Source organism: Pelodiscus sinensis, chromosome Z, assembly GCF_052426305.1.
Source record: "Pelodiscus sinensis isolate ZL-2025 chromosome Z, ASM5242630v1, whole genome shotgun sequence".
NCBI classification, from domain to species: domain Eukaryota; kingdom Metazoa; phylum Chordata; order Testudines; family Trionychidae; genus Pelodiscus; species Pelodiscus sinensis.
This window is the reverse complement of record NC_143085.1, coordinates 27924544-27941422: the sequence shown is the minus strand read 5'-3', so window position 1 is coordinate 27941422 and position 16879 is coordinate 27924544. Positions and strand designations below refer to the sequence as shown.

General features: G+C 48.4%; 2 protein-coding genes across 29 annotated transcripts in view; both read right to left on the bottom strand.

Annotated features, from left to right (window-relative positions):
• Positions 1-16879, bottom strand: part of NCOR2 (nuclear receptor corepressor 2) — a 511248-nt gene that overhangs the window by 271452 nt on the left and 222917 nt on the right. The gene's annotated exons all lie outside the window — the stretch shown is intronic.
• On the bottom strand, positions 3435-7532 carry LOC149520716 (uncharacterized). The gene is made up of 3 exons (XM_089775310.1): positions 7119-7532; positions 6747-6923; positions 3435-3532 (listed from the first exon to the last, which is right to left on the bottom strand). Exons 1-3 carry the CDS (start codon positions 7462-7464, stop codon positions 3435-3437), a joined length of 621 nt encoding a protein of 206 aa, XP_089631436.1. The 5' UTR covers positions 7465-7532.

Sequence of the window (16879 nt, the reverse complement as noted above, 5' to 3'; positions counted from 1 at the left end):
GGAGGAGGAATGTGTATGGGGGAGAAACTTTGTGTGCTCCCCCTGCCCCCAGCACAGTCATCCCAGCTTCCATTGGCCAGTTTTCCAGCAAGGGCAGACAGCGCCTAGAGGCACATGGCCCCAGCAGCACTTTGAGCAGCCTGAGGCTGTGGCAGGCAAGAAGCCTGCCTGAGGGTCCAGGCAGGCTGTAGGGTGGATCCGAAGCTTGGTGGGCCAGACCCGATATGGGGGCCATATTTTTCCCACGCCTGATTAAACACATATTGAGAAGGAAAAACAGTGAATTTCTGTCTCACTAGATTTATACTGTCTTTCCTTGGAGGTAACTGCTAAACCTTCTCCATGCTCTCCATTCCAAAGACAGAGGAATCAACAGAAAGATTTAATAGCATGCCGTATGTGGTTTGTTCAAGCCTATGGGACAGTAGGAGTGGGAAGAAAATTGTATGATGATGGTGTGTGGGTGAGCGATTCAACAGAAGTCATTTGAGTCCACAATTTCATGGGTTGAGAGAGAGGGAGATAATCTAACTATAAAAGTATAAAACCACAAAGTGACACTATTGGCAATATACCAAAGTAAGGAACTTTGAAAAGATTAAAGCCCTTTTTGTAATACAGTCAGAGACTCTGTTTCCACTACCTAGTCATATTTTCACCTTGCAGACTGTGAAACAGAAGCAATGGTAGAGTGGAGCAGAAAGAATGGCAGAGCGCTCGCTACCTTTCATAAAAGTACCATCATCTCACATTACATCAGCAGCGCTCGGAGGCCTTTTCAAAACAGGTAATTGCCTTTTTCGCAGACACATGCACAGAGACAGAGACACACAGGCAACGAGGACACGGGAGAAAGGAAATGAATGCAGAAGTCTCTTGGGAAACTCACACCTGATAATGAGATTTTGGGAGCTGCACTCTCGTTTCACAAAGAAACCCTTATTCCTAAGCACAAAAACCAGGTGCATATGAAAAGACAGTGACGAAACTGCCTGCCACAGTCAACTAGCAAAGGCTGGACTTTCAAAGCAGGTTAAATAACAGCACGCTGTCGGCACCTGAATCCCCGACATGGACTCCAATCTCCACTGTTAGCTCTCTTCCTGGGAAGGGACATCTGATTACCTCCCAGGATGAAGTGTACTGTACTGTGCATTCCAGAGTTGCAGGTTCTGAATTTAAAACACTTTTGTGCTTCACTCAGTCAAGGAAGGAAGGCCCAGTGCTCTTTTGATAACAAATGGTCTGGTAGCACTTTATAGACAAACAGAACATGCAGATGGGATCATAAGCTTTCATGATACCACCTACATGTTCTGTTAGTCTATAAAGTGCTACCAGACCATTTGTTGTTTTTTTCTATACAGACTAATTCGGTTGGCTACCTCCTGAAGCTTCTGCTCTTTTGATATAGTTGATACTGCTGGGAGCAATCCTGTGCTGTCAGAGACCTGGACTGGGTGACTTAATCAACTTGTTCTATTTTTAAATTCCCATAACAGGATGCATAAAATGCCGCTCAGAGGTTCTTACAGCAGCACTTGTTATACACAGTGATTGCTAGGTCTGGAACAGACAGTTTTCCTACTTTTGGTTCTTTGTCACAATGAGAATTTGCCTGTTATTTTGCACACATGCTACTATCTTGTTGGCTGTGTCTACACTGGCATGAATTTCCGGAAATGCTTAAAACGGAATACTATTCCGTTTTCAGTTTTTCTGGAAAAGGAGCGTCTACATTGGCAGGCTGCTTTTCCGGAAAAGCCCTTTTTCCGGAAAAGCGTCTGTGGCCAATGTAGACGTGCTTTTCCAGAAAAGAGCCCCGATCGCCATATTTGCGATCAGGGCTTTTTTCCGGAAAAGACTACTGGGCTGTCTACACTGGCCCTTTTCCAGAACAGTGTTCCGGAATAAGGACTTATGCCCGAGCGGGAGCAGAATAGTTTTTCCGGAATAGCGGCTGATTTTGTACAGTAGAGCGTCGTTGCTTTTCCGGAAATTCAAGGGCCAGTGTAGACAGCTCGCAGCTTATTCCGGAAAAGCGGCTGATTTTCCGGAATAAGTGGCCCAGTGTAGACACAGCCATCATGAATAGGTACAGAATAAGGTTGTTTGGAACGCTTAAAAGAGAGAAGGGACATATAAGGAAAACAATTCAGCCCAACATTATATGGCTTCAACATTCATGCTTGTGGCAGAGACTGATCTTGGAGCACAAAAGGCAAATAGCAGAATGTGGTAACACTGAACCCAGCATCATCCTTACTCATAAGCAGAATGCAGCTGTGAAGACCACCCAAAATTTGGGGCTCCACTGGATCTTAAAGTCCATCCACCCATCTCTTCCACCCGAGCTGTCCACAGACTGGAGAGGATCTAGTGAAGTTAAAAGTGAAAAAGCCTGCCAGAGCTATTAGCAGAACACTGAACCTGTGAAAGAGCCATTCAAGTGATAATGAAGCCATTTAACAGGCATTTGCCAGCCTCCCCACCCCCCAGATACTATCAGATTCCGAATATACTTTGTTAGTTGACAGGACCTTAGTTTAAAATTTGCTTTAAAAATATTGCATTAGTGTGCTGCTCAACATTATAGAACCACATCTCTAAAAAATGATCATCCTCTCCCAGGACTGTAGTCAGGGAGAAGGTCACCGGTTGAATAGTACTGCGTAGGGCCCCAGAAATCCTAAGGATGGTCCTGACTGAAACCCACTGTAACCTATTTCCTGGCAATTACCAGGGCAGAGAAGAAAGCAGGTTTTCAGAAGCCAAAAAGGAGAACAGGATGGGCACACAAAGCGACATGCCCTTTGAAGATACATGCCAATTATCAACTTGCCCCCAAAATCATGGGAGGGGATAAAACAGTTAGGAGTCTCCCATTCACCTTAAGATCAGTGATCCCTCTAAGCCAGTGTTTCTTAAACTGTGCTCCGCAGCACACCAATGTGCTGCGAGGCAGTCGGAGGTGTGACACGGAGAACAACCGAATTCAAAATGGCTGTCCTTAAAGGGGCAGGCAACCATTTATTGAGGAAAAAAACAAAAAACCAAAACTTTCCCTCGACCCTTTTTTTTCCTCAATAACTTTCCCCCCAACCCATTTTTCCACCGACCTTTCCCCCTCCCCCCCCACAAAAAATCCTTGGTGTTCCTCATAAAAAAATATTGTTTGGTGTTCCTGGGTCTTAAGAAGTTTAAGAAACATTGCTCTAAACTGTGCAGTAGCACAGCGTCACAGGTGAATAATCAGCCCTGCCTCGTTAGAGGCTCAGGGCTCCCTGCAGGGAACTGACTTACTGAGCAGGGCTGATTCATCACCTGTGAAGCTGTTCTGCCCAGCAGCTTAGATGGAACACTGTTTAGGATTAGGATTGCCTTTTCCTTACTCCAATGTTATCCCTGCCTCTTCCCTACTGCTACATGACAGCTCAAAGCATCCAGAGAAGAGGGAGATACTCCTGCAAGCCAAAGACTGTTGGATTGTGCTCACTAGCTGCAGAGAGAAATTCTATTATGATGGAGCATCCTGAATCAGAAGCCAGATATTTGTGAACTTTATCCTCAAAATAGGAACCCTTTGCAGCCAACACAGGAACCAAAAGCTCTGATAGAGAGAGGCTCTTTCGTGTTTTAAATGGTAACAATGGTCTGCTTCCTGACACACTGAAGAAGCCACTGAAGCGGGCATTGTATAATGCTGATGCGTGAGATCATATCACATCTAGGTTTTAAATTAACCTAGTGTGAAATGTAAAATTCTTCTTATTAATGAGTCGTCACGGCCTTCAAAACCAGCATGCAGCCCTAAAAGTTAGAATAAAGCTGCTGGAGGGAAGAAAACAATTACTTCATTACGCTAGTCGATATTTTCTCAGTAATTATACTGTTTCCATGTGATTTGTTTTTATACACAGCTAACAGCGACTGTAGGCTCCGTTTATCCCTGGCCTTATTATTATGCGATTTGTATGATAACAAGGAGAACAAGGGCGGGGGCTGGGGGCCAGGATTAATGCAAAGCCTCCCCTGCTAATAACAGCTGCTGCCATAAAGGAAAACAATTAACGCAAGAGAGAGACTCCATCTGAGAGGAGAACCGATCCTAGGTTTTTATTCTGCATGTGATTGTTCCAAGCAGAGGTACCACCAATAAAAATACAGCTCTTCACTGAAGGTCCCACTAATTAAAATCAAGGTTCTGTATGAAGAGTGCCACGGCACATTGTTTCTAGACAATTGTAGACGCAGGGCTTAATTCAACTAAACTTGACTTTAATTGGCATCTGCAATGGGTCTGATCCAACTATCCTAGGGTACGTCTACACTACAGCGCTAGTTCGAACTAACTTAGTTCGAATTAGTTAATTCGAACTAAGCTAGTTCGAACTAGCGCATCTAGAACTAAAAACTAGTTCGAACTAGCGTTTTGCTAGTTCGAACTAGCGCGTCCACACTGATTGGACGCAGGGGGGCATTTAAGGGCAGCTGAAACCGGTTCTGGCAGGGCATCAGGTCAGCAGTTGCTTTGTGTGGCTGCTGTCTGAGGCTATCTGAGGCTCGTGCTTAAAGGGACCCCCCCTGGACAGCCGGTTCTCAGCTTTTCCTGCTTGCTTGCCAACCTCGCCGAGGGACAGCAAAGCGTCGGTCTCTGTGCCCGTCTGTGTCGGTGCTTCCCTTCGGGGGGGCCGCCGCAGGTGGCAACATGGAGCCACGGCTCGCCCTGCACCTTCTGGTGCACGTTCTGGACTTGCTGCTGCAAGCCTGCCAGCAATGGCTCGAGGCTGCCTGGCACCACCTGGGGAACGTCAGCCCCCTGCCTCTCCGCCTGGCCGCCCTGGGGGCCGTGGAGGAGCCGCGGCGGCGCCCCGGCACCGGCGTGCCCCGCCGCATCTGGCGTCTGGACACCAGCAGCGACTGGTGGGACCGCATCGTCCTGGAGCACTGGGACGACCGACAGTGGACCCAGAACTTTAGGATGAGGAGGGACACCTTCCTGGAGCTCTGCGAGTGGCTCGCCCCTGCCCTGCAAAGAAGGGACACTCGCATGAGGCCCGCCATCCCCCTCCAGAAGCGGGTGGCCATCGCCCTCTGGAAGCTCTCCACGCCGGACAGCTACCGATCCGTCGGGAACCAGTTCGGCGTGGGGAGATCCACTGTCGGAGCAGTGCTCATGCAGGTACGGCGCTCGTCGGCCACCGAGCCGGGGGGGAGGGGGGCTGCGAGGAGGGGATGGGCCGCCCCAGGGACAAAGGGGGGGGCGGGAGGAGGCGAAGGCGCCCCGCACCGGAGGGGTCGGGCTGTCCCGGCCGTACTACACGCCGCCAGGGGGGTTGCTTCCGGGAGTGGGGCGCGGGGCACTGCCAGGGCACGCACGCTCCCAGCCACCCGGGCGCCCCACTGATTGACGCTTTGCTGTGTCTCTCTCCGCAGGTGGTCAAGGCCATCAACCGGGTGCTGCTCCGCAGGGTGGTCCGCCTCGCCAACCCGGATGCCGTCATCCGGGGATTCGGCGCCCTCGGCTTCCCCAACTGCGGGGGGGCCATCGACGGGACGCACATCCCCATCCGTGCCCCGGAACACCAGGCGTCCCGGTACGTGAACCGCAAGGGGTACTTCTCCGTCATCCTGCAGGCCGTATGTGACCACCGGGGACAGTTGACGGACATAAATGTGGGCTGGTCCGGCAAAGCACACGACGCCCGGGTGTACCGGAACTCCTCCGTGTGCCAGCGGCTGCAGGACGGGACCTTCTTCCCCGACCGCCACATCAGGGTCGGGGACGTGGACATGCCCGTCTGCCTGGTGGGGGATGCCGCCTACCCACTGCAGCCCTGGCTCATGAAGCCCTACACGGGACACCTCAATCCCTCCCGCCAGGCCTTCAATAACAGGCTGAGCAGGGCCCGCATCGTGGTGGAGGGGGCCTTCGGGCGACTGAAAGCCCGCTTTCGATGCCTCCTCACCCGTCTGGACCTGGCCGAGCACAACATCCCTCCCGTGGTGGCGGCATGTTGTGTGCTCCACAATTTGTGTGAGCGGAAGGGGGAGGCTTTCTTGCCAGCCTGGATGGCTGAGGCTGACCGCATGGCTGGACACTACGGTCAGCCCCGCACCGCCGCCGTCCGGGAAGCCCAGCGGGGGGCCATCCGGATCCGGGAAGCCCTGCGGGAGAGCTTCCAGGTGGAGGAGGAGGAGGACTGAACTCTCCCTGCATGCCCCACCGGGGCCTTCTTCCACCCTACCCCCCCCCTTCCCCTTTCCCCTCCCTATCTACTGTACAATAAAGACACCTGTTTTTCAAACAAAAACGTCTGTTTATTTCAGAGAACTGGGGTGGGGGAGGGAGGAATGAAGGTGGGAGAAGGGAGGGGGAAACCTGGGACGAGGGAGCTGGAAGGGGAGGGGAGGGAAGGGAGGAAGGGAAAGGAAAGCTCAGGGGTGGGAGTCTGGGTGCCTCTCCCGTCTCGCCACACTGCGGGTCCGGGGGCGTCGGTGGGGAATGGTTGTGGAGGGGGGGGCAGAGAGGACAGGGGGTGTGGATGAAGCAGGAGCGGAAGCAGGAGGAGCAGGGGGAGCAGGGGGAGCAAGAGGGGGAGCAGGAGCGGAAGCAGGAGTGGGAGCAGGGGGAGCAAGAGGGGGAGCAAGAGGGGGAGCAGGGGGAGGAGGAAATGGAAAGCGGTCTAGCAGGCTCTGGAGGTGGCCTCGCAGGGCACGGCCCTGCTCCTCCAGGGCCTCCAGACTCCTCTGGCGCAGCCTGAGGTCCTCCTGGACCCAGTGGTCCTGGAGACGGAGCTGTCGGTCCAGGAACCGGAGGTGCCGCCTCTGGTAGTCCTCCTGGTTCCTGGCTGTCCTGCTTGCCCGGGCGCGGGCGGCTGCTGCAGGCGGTGTGGTGCGCCCTGCAGTCCCCGGTGCTGCAGCTGTGGTGCAAGAAGACCAGCGGTCAATTACCCCAGGGGCCCAGGTGTGTGAAACCCAGCTCCCCTCTGCAAGGCCAGGGCCCCTGCAGGATCCCCAGCTGCTGCTCCGTAGTGGGCAAGGCCCAGGCGCACGGTCCCGGGGCTCCCTCTCGCCCCAGCCCCCCGTACACATAAGGGGAACACGAGGGTACTCACAGGTGGACGCCTCCCCGGCCTCTGATGATGCAGGCGAGCGGCTCTGTGGGGTGCCTCGGGGGTCCCGGGTCCTGGGAAGGCTGGCGGCAGGCTCCTGGCTCTCAGAGCCCTCTTCCTCCTCCTCGGTGTCCAGGAGCGGTCCCTCTGCCCCGGGGTCAATCACGTCCCGGGGGGCAGGGACGGCATGAGGCCCCAGGATGCGGTCCAGGGCATGGAAGTGGGGGCAGGCCTCCAGGTCAGCCTCTGGCAGGCAGGCCCGGGAGTAGGACTGCCGCAAGTCTTTAATCTTGCAGCGCACCTGCTCCCGGCTGCGCTGGTGGCCCCTGGCGGCCAGGCTGGCAGCCATGCGTCCATAGACGGCCGCGTTCCGGTGGCTAGTGCGGAGATCGTGGACATTTGAGGCTTCCCCCCAAACCTCGATGAGGTCCACGATCTCCGCACTTGACCAGGCGGGCGCCCGCCTTTTGCGCCCCCGGGCAGGCTCCCGGGAGCCGCCAGGCTGGTCGTGGGGAGCAGTGGAGGGCTGGGAGCCCTCGGATGGCTGGCTCATCCTGTGGCAGGTGCAGGCTGTGCAGGCACGGGTGCTGGCAGCCTTGCAACTGGCACAAAGTGAGTAGCCAGCCCATGGCCCTTTAAGGGCTCCGGGGCCGGGAGGGGGGCAATAGAGTTTCCCTGGTGTTGGCCAGAGTGGCCACCAGGGAAACCTGGGAAGCCTTAGCCTCCCACTAGTTCGAACTAAAGGGCTACACAGCCCTTAGTTCGAACTAGCTAGTTCGAACTAGGCGTTAGTCCTCGTAAAATGAGGTTTACCTAGTTCGAACTAAGCGCTCCGTTAGTTCGAATTAAGTTCGAACTAACGGAGCGCTAGTGTAGCGCATAGGAAAGTTAGTTCGAACTAACGTCCGTTAGTTCGAACTAACTTTCTAGTGTAGACATACCCCTATAGTGGTTTAAGAGTGCATATGCTGACAAGATCAAAGCACAAGACGAGGAATTCCTTAACTCCAACAACTGCTTACTGAAGTCTCAAGGCCTGTCTGCACTTACAGCTATGCTTCTCATTGGCATCCCTTAACCCACCTTCACATGAGACAATAGCTGTGTCAACACAAGAAGCTCTTCTGTCCATAGGTGAGGAATGCCTGTGGAGTAGGGGGGTGTAGGGAGGGCCACTGAGAAAAACAGGGAGGGGACCTCAAGAGGTACGCCATTTAGCAATTACATTTTTGGCGGGGTCCCAGGGGCAGTGCACCCCCCAAGTGCCACCTCTACTCGCTAAGGCTTCCATCAACATAGTGCTGTCTGTACCAGGAGTTAGACTGGTTAAACTGCATTGCTCAGGAGTGTGGATTTCCCACAGTCCCTGAGCAAAATAGTCACAGTGACACAAGTTTGCTGTGTAGACCATGCCTATGACACAACACCTCTTCTCACAGTCATAATCTGACTGGCCTCAATGGGCAGGCTGACCAGACAGTGTCTGAAGAAGAAAGGAGCTGTTAGTCCTGGGCATCAAATGCAGTGATACTAAATAGACAGGAGGTGGGGTTGGAGCATGGAGAATCAGTGAGGCAACGGGAAGTTTTAAACGGCTGCTGGAGCTGAAGAGAAATGGAGAAGAGGAAGAGGTTGCGGTAGAAAATGGAGCATGTGGGGGGGGGAAACAGATCAATAATATGCTGCATTTGTTTTTTGTGGGGTTTTAAAAAAAATCTTTCCATGGAGGGCAAATCATACGCTAGTGCAAAGTGTGCATGGCCTCTGTCTTCAGAGACACAACTGCATCTAGGACTTGGAAACGTAAGAGATAAATGAGCAAAAATTTAGAATGAAAGCATGGTGGAAGACACACAGAGCGGCCCTTGTTGACATCTTTACTCACACAGACCTCAAAGCAAACTGTGACTGGCACGGACCTGCATTTTCTTGACAATGAATATGCCACTTTTCCAGAGCCCCAGGGGACACCACATTAAAACTTTCTAACCTTTACTTTCAGCTGGTCAATTAAAGCTAGGCCATCTGAAAAAGAGGGGGAAAAGCTTAGTGGTACAAAAGAGGTTTGGAACTGGGAGCCAGGTCTCCTTGTTTTTAACCATTGTTTTACCACTGCCTCATATGTGTGGTCAGCCACGTCATGATTGCTCTCTGCCTCAAATACCCATCTACACAATAAGTAGACTAAAAACAGTCCAGGAGTATGAGTCACTTCAGCATGGAATGTCTTGTTAATGTCTTCACTCACCTGCTGTAGTGACGGACTGAATTAGGAAATTAAGGGATTGCCCAGCCGCAGTTTGATTTATTTGTTAAACCCAAAGTTTTGTTAGAACTCTGACCTGCTACGCCCAATTCCTTCTGCTTGCATATCTCAGGCACAGCCACAGTTTGAAGGAGAATAGTTACAATGGTCAGCCAGATGATGACTGCGGCAGATCCACAGTGGGCAAAATTAAATTGAGATCTAAAAATGAAGGAAGCCTGGGCATCAAGACAGTGAGCTGAGGGGTATGACTGCCTGCAATTTTATCTGAGGATATTATTCTGTCATGTGAGTCTCTCAGTTCTGTGTATCCATCAAATGCAGCTTTAATCTACAAACTAATTAAATCCTCATTATGCAGTTAGTGTGAGAATGTGCCACAGGGCAGAGCCACTATTTGCTCTCTCGCCATCTCCAAAAACCTGTGGTTTGGAAAGCATTGTGCAAGTCCATAAAGCTACAGTAAGTACGAAAGCCCAGGACTCTTAAGGGTGGTGATTTCCATGGAGGAGGAGGAAGGCTAGGAAACGCTTTCCCTGGTTTCGTATTAGAGAAGGCAGAAGGGACAAGGAAGGGAACCGAGACCTCCCGATTCCCAATCTAGCGCCTGTTCCTCTGGATTGTGCACAGCAAGCTCATAAAAATCTTAACACCAAAAAGGTCAAATGTATATTTAAATATTTAAAAGATCAATAGGAAACATGCTTAAAATCAATACAGGAAGGGAATTGTGAACTGGGGGAGGAGAAGAGGGGATGCAGAAGGTTCGGATATTGACCTGGGTCAGGGAGTTGGAGGGAGGGAAGGGCCATGGTGTCAGAGGCAACCTATAGCCTGAAAGGGCTTACTCAGGCGGCTCCTGGCCAGCAGCCCTGCAGGGCCCCAAGGCAGGCTCCCTGCCTGCCACAGCCACAACCCTGGTCCACACTAAGGAGTTATTTCAAAATAACTCCCCTTATTTTGAAATAACAAGCAGAGTATCCACACTACGGAGCCCATTATTTTAAAAAACAGGCTGGTTATTTCAAAATCTGTACTCCTCTGCTTTCCTTGAGGAATAACTTTTATTTCGAAATAGTGGCAGTGTGGATGCTCCACTGCTGCTATTTTGAAATAACTACTCCCCAGAGTCATTTGAAGTAATTACCACCCAGTGCTTCCTGGAGCGCTCAGTCGATATAGTGAATCCACAATAACATAGCCTGCCTCGGACTAACGTAGAGGGGACATGTTATTTCAATTTTATTTCAGGAGTTATTATTTCTAATTTAGTTATTTCAAAATAATTTCCTAGTGTACACATGCACACAGACTGCTCAAAATGGCTGGCTACTCGCTGTGGCTTTCTGCTCTGGGCCCCCAGGTGAGCGGGAGGTTTAACGTGCTGCCCCACCTCTAGCAAAATCTCTCAGCTCCCGTTGGCCGGATTCTGCAAAGCAGCCAGCCACTTAAAACAATGTGGGACTGCTTAGAAGTGGCTAGCCACTCTGTGCCTGAGGTTCCTCGCAGGGTAGCCCAGTGAGCTGGATATGAATCTTGCTGGCCCCTGTCCTAAAGCATCTGCAATCCAAATTTGGGCTAATGCAGCCGGAGAGAGTCAAAGGGAATACAATAGACCATGAAACTGACTAGCTGGTCATATTTTCCTAGCAGAGGGAAATGCAGAAAGAGATGAAAGAACATAACAGTGAAAAGCAGATTAGGATATTGAAATTCTTTTGTTTTTACATCACCTGGTATTTTACTGGCTCTTTCTGTACCACAATCTTTTTTATGGGAAATATAATTTTTAAACACGTAGGATTTTCCAGTTGACAGTATCTTTGCAGTAAAACTAAAGGCAGCTTTAGCTTTTTTAGAATGATCCAAATGCAGGCCATGCTACAAACGGTGTTTGATTCGTGGTAGCGGTTAATGTAATGCTGGCCAAAAGCAACATCTTGAGAACACAGCAGCACTAGTTCAGAGTTTCTGCAGCCAAACATCAGGCAAACCATACCGACGTGGGACATCCAACTACACTCTTTGGTTTCAGGACTGCCTTCTAGTGGTGGGCAGAAGTGGTTATTACAAAACCACGGTAATCTAGCCAGTAATATAGTCGGAAAGGAGTGAGTGAAAAAGATATCCGCAGAACGGTACAGTAACTGTAAATGATGCCTTAATAATACACCCCCACAGACCACCAAAAAAATAAAAAGTTGATTAGCAAGTACACTAGCAAGCAAAACTAATCAGAATGTTTAAGAAATTCAAGGCTGTAGGTATCTAAGGATTACACGATTTTCCTAAGTTCCCACACACAATGGCATGTAAAGGCAGCAGCGAAAGATTTAAAAAAATATACTAATTGGACTTTAAATAGTAAATATTCTCATGCGAGTTAATAAAGCAGAAGACTCAGAAGCTGCATAAGAGACAGCACTGATTATTTTTATATATATAAAAAATATTTTTGAGAAGACCCATGAAATTCCATTCCCTATAACCCGGCCAAATTCCATGTAGCCAGAGTACAAAATAACCCAATAATTTTTTAGCTTGCACAAAACTAGGTCAAGAAACTTCCCCAAAGTTTCAAACAGCCTGAAGCAATTTAATTGCAAAATAAGTAACAAATGCGGACCATCCCTCCTCCTCTCCACAGATTTATGAGGGTGGTAAACCCTTGCAGTTAGTGTTATGGTTAAACACACTTACTAATGCATATTATCTGGTCTTGCAAAACTTGTTTGTGCTCAAAGATGCCATTCCATGTTATTACACTTAACAGATGCCGCTCCTGAGCTTTCTAAGACTCCAGATGAATACAGAAGCAGCACTGAACCCTGCCTATAGGCTTCAAAACAGCTCAGAACAATGAGCCAAGTCCTGAAAGATTTACATAAAGCTTCCATTGAGCTCACGGGTCTTCTACGGGTTATTCCTACATGTGACCACACTGCACATGCTCCATTCTCCCACTCCTTGACTGAGCAAGTTCCATCCAGGAAGGGGTCTGAAAAACATTCCCTATAATTGTTCCTCCAGGTCTGAGTCCAGACACTAGTATTGAGAACACGGAGAATGTGAGGCAATTAAGAATTATTCTGCATTTAGATCAGGGACTATGGAGAAACTTATGCACAAGGAGGCTGAATTAAGATCACCAGACAATCTTAACTGTCATTTCCCTTCTGTTTGGGGCTTGACTTTGCAGCCTGAAGATTTATTTAATTTAGTTTTTGGTGTGTGTGTGTCCTTTCACTTGCACTGAAGGCACACAAAAGAAAAAAAAATGTAACTGAGCTCCTTTTTTCTGATCATATGCAACAAATTCAATGTAAATCTGCTTCACAGAGCCAGAATTGTTTGGGAAACACGCTGGGCTTCTCATAAGGAAGTCAGTTACAGTACCACTTACATAATCATACCCAGCAAGATTACAGAGAATGAATTCAAGGTGATGGCAAAGGGAGACCATTTCTTCCTTTTATTTTTAGCATATAAACAAAACAGACTTCTACTGTTTTTTAATATTTGCATGTCTAGCTTCTCCTCTTCTGTGGCTGACATCTTTAGATGATAAACAGTTTGCTGCCAGCTACAAGTTTCTCTCTCTTTACACACAGACACACATTTATTTCACTCCCATAAAGCCTCATCTGAGGTTTATGTTTCCTTGATTGAAAACACTTGCCACTACTACAAAGCACAGCCCAGAGTACAAAGGAAAAAAATAAGATCCTATGCAAAACACGCCTCTAAGCACTCAAATTGCTCATTTGGATAATTGGACGCAAAGAGGAACCAAAGGTGTGTTTCCAGATGTTGGAAACAGGAGTATAATAAAATCCAGCATTTGGAAAGTCAAAATGGAACTTTGGGGAGTAAATGTTCTGTTTAGATTTACAAAGGCCAATTTGGGCATGTAGAAGCAGGATCTAGAAGTCCCACTGAGTTACCCATGTTTGAAAATTGGTCCCACACAGTGACTTCCTATACTAACTAGAAACTAGCCTCCACAGATAGAGATTGCCTAGTAATAACTGAAATACAACCCTCTCTTGGGTAAAAGAGAGCATGTGCCTGCATAGCTACAAAAGAGGTGTTTGTTGTTTTGTAAAAGGTGAAGAATAAGAATTTCTCCAACTGAAATGATGAATGTAACTATCTAGTTTGGAATTTGGCCAGGATGTAGGTCAGGAGTGGGCAATAATTTAGTAGGGGGGCCCCTTTACCAATTTTAGAAGTGGTAGTGGGCTGCTCCAGAAGGGGGGGGGGGGGCTCAGGAGGAAGGGGTGGTTCCTTCTAGGCACCATGTACCCCTAGTGGGGGGAGGAGATTTTGCGCACTCCCCTGCCCCCAGGCCCCGATTGCCGTGGAGGTGGGGGAATGTGCGGAATATCCCGGCCCCGCGCTGCCGGGGCATGCGATACCTAGAGGGAACTGCCAGCCATTCTGACCAGCTGGCAGTTCCCTCTGGTACCACGCGACCCTGGTGCAGGGAGGAGACTTCATGAACTCCTCTGCCTTTGGGTCTTAATTGGCCTGGGGTCGGGGCCATGGCTGGTCAGGGCATAGGCTGGATCAAATGGCTTGGCATGCCAGAACCAATCCACAGGCCATATATTGTCCTCCCCTATCTACGTTAACATTCAACGACATCCCAAAAGAACGTTGGGATCTTTAACAAGCATGACTAAATCTCTAGAGAGAGGTACATGTGACAGCTGACACAGCAGAGAAATCCATATTACAGTACTGTTCATTATTTCCAACAGCAGGGAGCCCATGGCTACAGATTCTGACTGGTTCCAACTGGGGCTTACAGAAGAACTGCTTTCAGCTGCTACATTGGATCATAACTGTTCACTCACTTATCTTCGCTTGGCACATTTATGTTTATAGTAAATACACTTTTGTTTAAAGAAAAATCCTCATGTAAATTTAAACAGGATTTTATTATCAACTGAAGGAAAACTCTTTTGTGGCCATCAATATTTACCTTCAGGGCTATGGATCTATCAATACTTATGAATTCATAAGGTATCATAAGCCACTAGGAAACACTGATCAATATTTCTGAGATGTTTCCTACTACTCCCATTTCCTCTCCATAAATAAATTTATTCTACAGTCAAGTCTGTTTATCAGCTGTATCTTAGACATTCCATGAGTAACTAGAAGAATACATGAGAGTTTTACTGAGTGGTTATGGAAAACAGCCAGAAGAAAAAGACGCACGAAAGTAAAGCAGAGACCTCATCTTGCAACTCTCTTCCCTACTTTCCATCAACAGCATGACCATGGCTCAAAGCTGCGGTTGTTTTCACTGGAACTTGAAAACCTCCACAGCGCTCTCAGGTCTAAATATGTGCAATATGCTTCCCCAGAGCTATCTCAGGGTCACATGTGACCTGTTTCCACACACACACATACTCTCTTCCTTGTCTCATTACTGTAATTACATAAATAAATACAAATTCAGAGCAACTCCTCCAAACACACAGATTTGAGCCATGGGGATTTCTTAGGTGGGAAGTGTTGACTGGTAACTTCAAAGTCCGTTTTTTACTTTTTCCACAGCAGCTCTGTTTCTTGAGTCATTTTGCAACCAGCCTGGTCAAACTACAGAGGAGTAGGGATGTCAACATGTAGTCAACGATACGATTAACCGATAAGCCTAGTATTAGAGGCAGCGGGGAATGGGGGGGGAGCCAGTGCTGGGGGGAGGGGGCCAGCAGCCTTAAAACCCCATATCAGAGACAGCAGCATGGGCAGCAGGCAGCCGGTCTGCATGGCCAGCTGATTTTTAAACTGGCTCTCCTTGCAGACCAGCTCCCTCCTGGTACCCTGTGCCAGACAGCAGTGCAGGGTACCAGTGGGCTCCCCGGGAGGGGGGCCTGAGCACACAGGTTGCCAGTCCTGCCCCAGGGATTATAGAATTGTCAACTGACCGCTAAGAATTCATGCGGTGAGTCAACTATTCTATTACCTGCCATCTTAGCATCCCTACCCAGGATTATGCAATAGGGCATAGCCTTGCATTGACTGTAGACGTGAATAATGCCTATGAACGTCTACTTCAAGAAGTTTTCTCACAGATGTAGCCATTATTAAGCCACAGACCCCATTTCCATGCTAGTCCCATCAAAAGAACAGTGGTTTATCACTCCAAAGTGTTAATCGGGGGATCTCAAAGTGACTCAAACTACAATTTAGCTTCAGCATTCATGCAAGAGAAGTACAAAATTAGGGATGACCGGGAAATTCTATTTCTCCTATCACTGCCACGAACAGTTATTTGATAATTGCCATCAAAAATGTATTTTAGCAAAAAAGCAAAGTTTGGAAACCTTTGAATGCATTAAATACAACATTCAGAGATGTAAACTGAGGTATAACACATATTTGGGAGAAATATCAAACCTCTCTTTGGAACAAAGCTTTCAACTTGTTTCAAGACACACAACAAATTAGTGGCAGAAACAAAATCCAATTGTCCTGATTTCCACTAACACCAAAGGGCCTACTATAAAGAGTTCAGAACGCTGACTTAATTAACATCCAAACCAAGGGGGCACAGGGAATACATATTAGTGTGAAATTTAAGGGATGACTCATAAATACAAAACTTTTAAAAACTAAGTGCTACAACGCTAAGTGGCAGTGAAAGACATTTTATACATTCACCTGGGATTGTAAAGACACCTAAGGGACTTAGAAATTCAAATTCCTTCACAAGTGAGTGGCCTCTGGACACCAAACTTACTAAAACACCTTTGAATATCCCATCTTGTTTTTCAGTCACACCTGCCCTATTTATTGCATGCAACATAACACTGTCACAATCTTTCCACCACACCATATAACCAAAAATTACAGTTTTTAAAGCCCTATCACAGGAGACAAATTCCCACAGGTGAAACAATTAAGAAAAGTTGACAATTTCGCCATATATCTGCTGTGTCCTAGATAATGAGCCCTCATTAAAGTAGCAAGGTCATAAACAATATAGACCAAGAATTCAATGTGGATAATAAAATACACCATGCCATTTACTATAAGAGCTTTTCAATACACAAAGGTTGTATGGCTTAAATCATAGTTGAAGAGGTACAACTCCAGGCTACGTCTAGACAGCAGGCTTTTTTCGGAAGAAGCTTTTCCAGAAGAGATCTTTAGAAAACATTTCTTCCACAAGCGAGCATCCAAACTACCAAAGTGCATCGAAAAAGCGATCTGCTTTTCGATCAGACTGATTGGACGTTTTCTCGCAATAAAGGCCACCCAGAACCATTTTAGGCAGGGCTTTAGGTCACCAGTTGCTTCTGAGTGCTGGTGCCGAAGTCTAGCTGAGACATGTGCTTAAAGGGACCCCCCGAACAGCTATTTCTCTGCTTCTGCTGCGTGCTTGCTATCTCTTCGAGTGACAGCAAAGCTTTTGCAAAGCCTGCTTTGGTTGCCCAGCTTTTTTGGACGCCACAGCATTTTTCTTTGTGCCATGAAGCCGGAG

Coding starts and splice junctions, on each gene's coding strand:
- LOC149520716 (XM_089775310.1), bottom strand. CDS start 7,464: ATGGCTGCCAGCCTGGCCGCCAGGGGCCACCAGCGCAGCCGGGAGCAG. Junction 6,924..7,118: donor GGCCGGGGAGGCGTCCACCT/GTGAGTACCCTC, acceptor CTTGCACCACAG/CTGCAGCACCGGGGACTGCA. Junction 3,533..6,746: donor CCTCAGGCTGCGCCAGAGGA/GTCTGGAGGCCC, acceptor CTTCTGATTCAG/GATGCTCCATCATAATAGAA.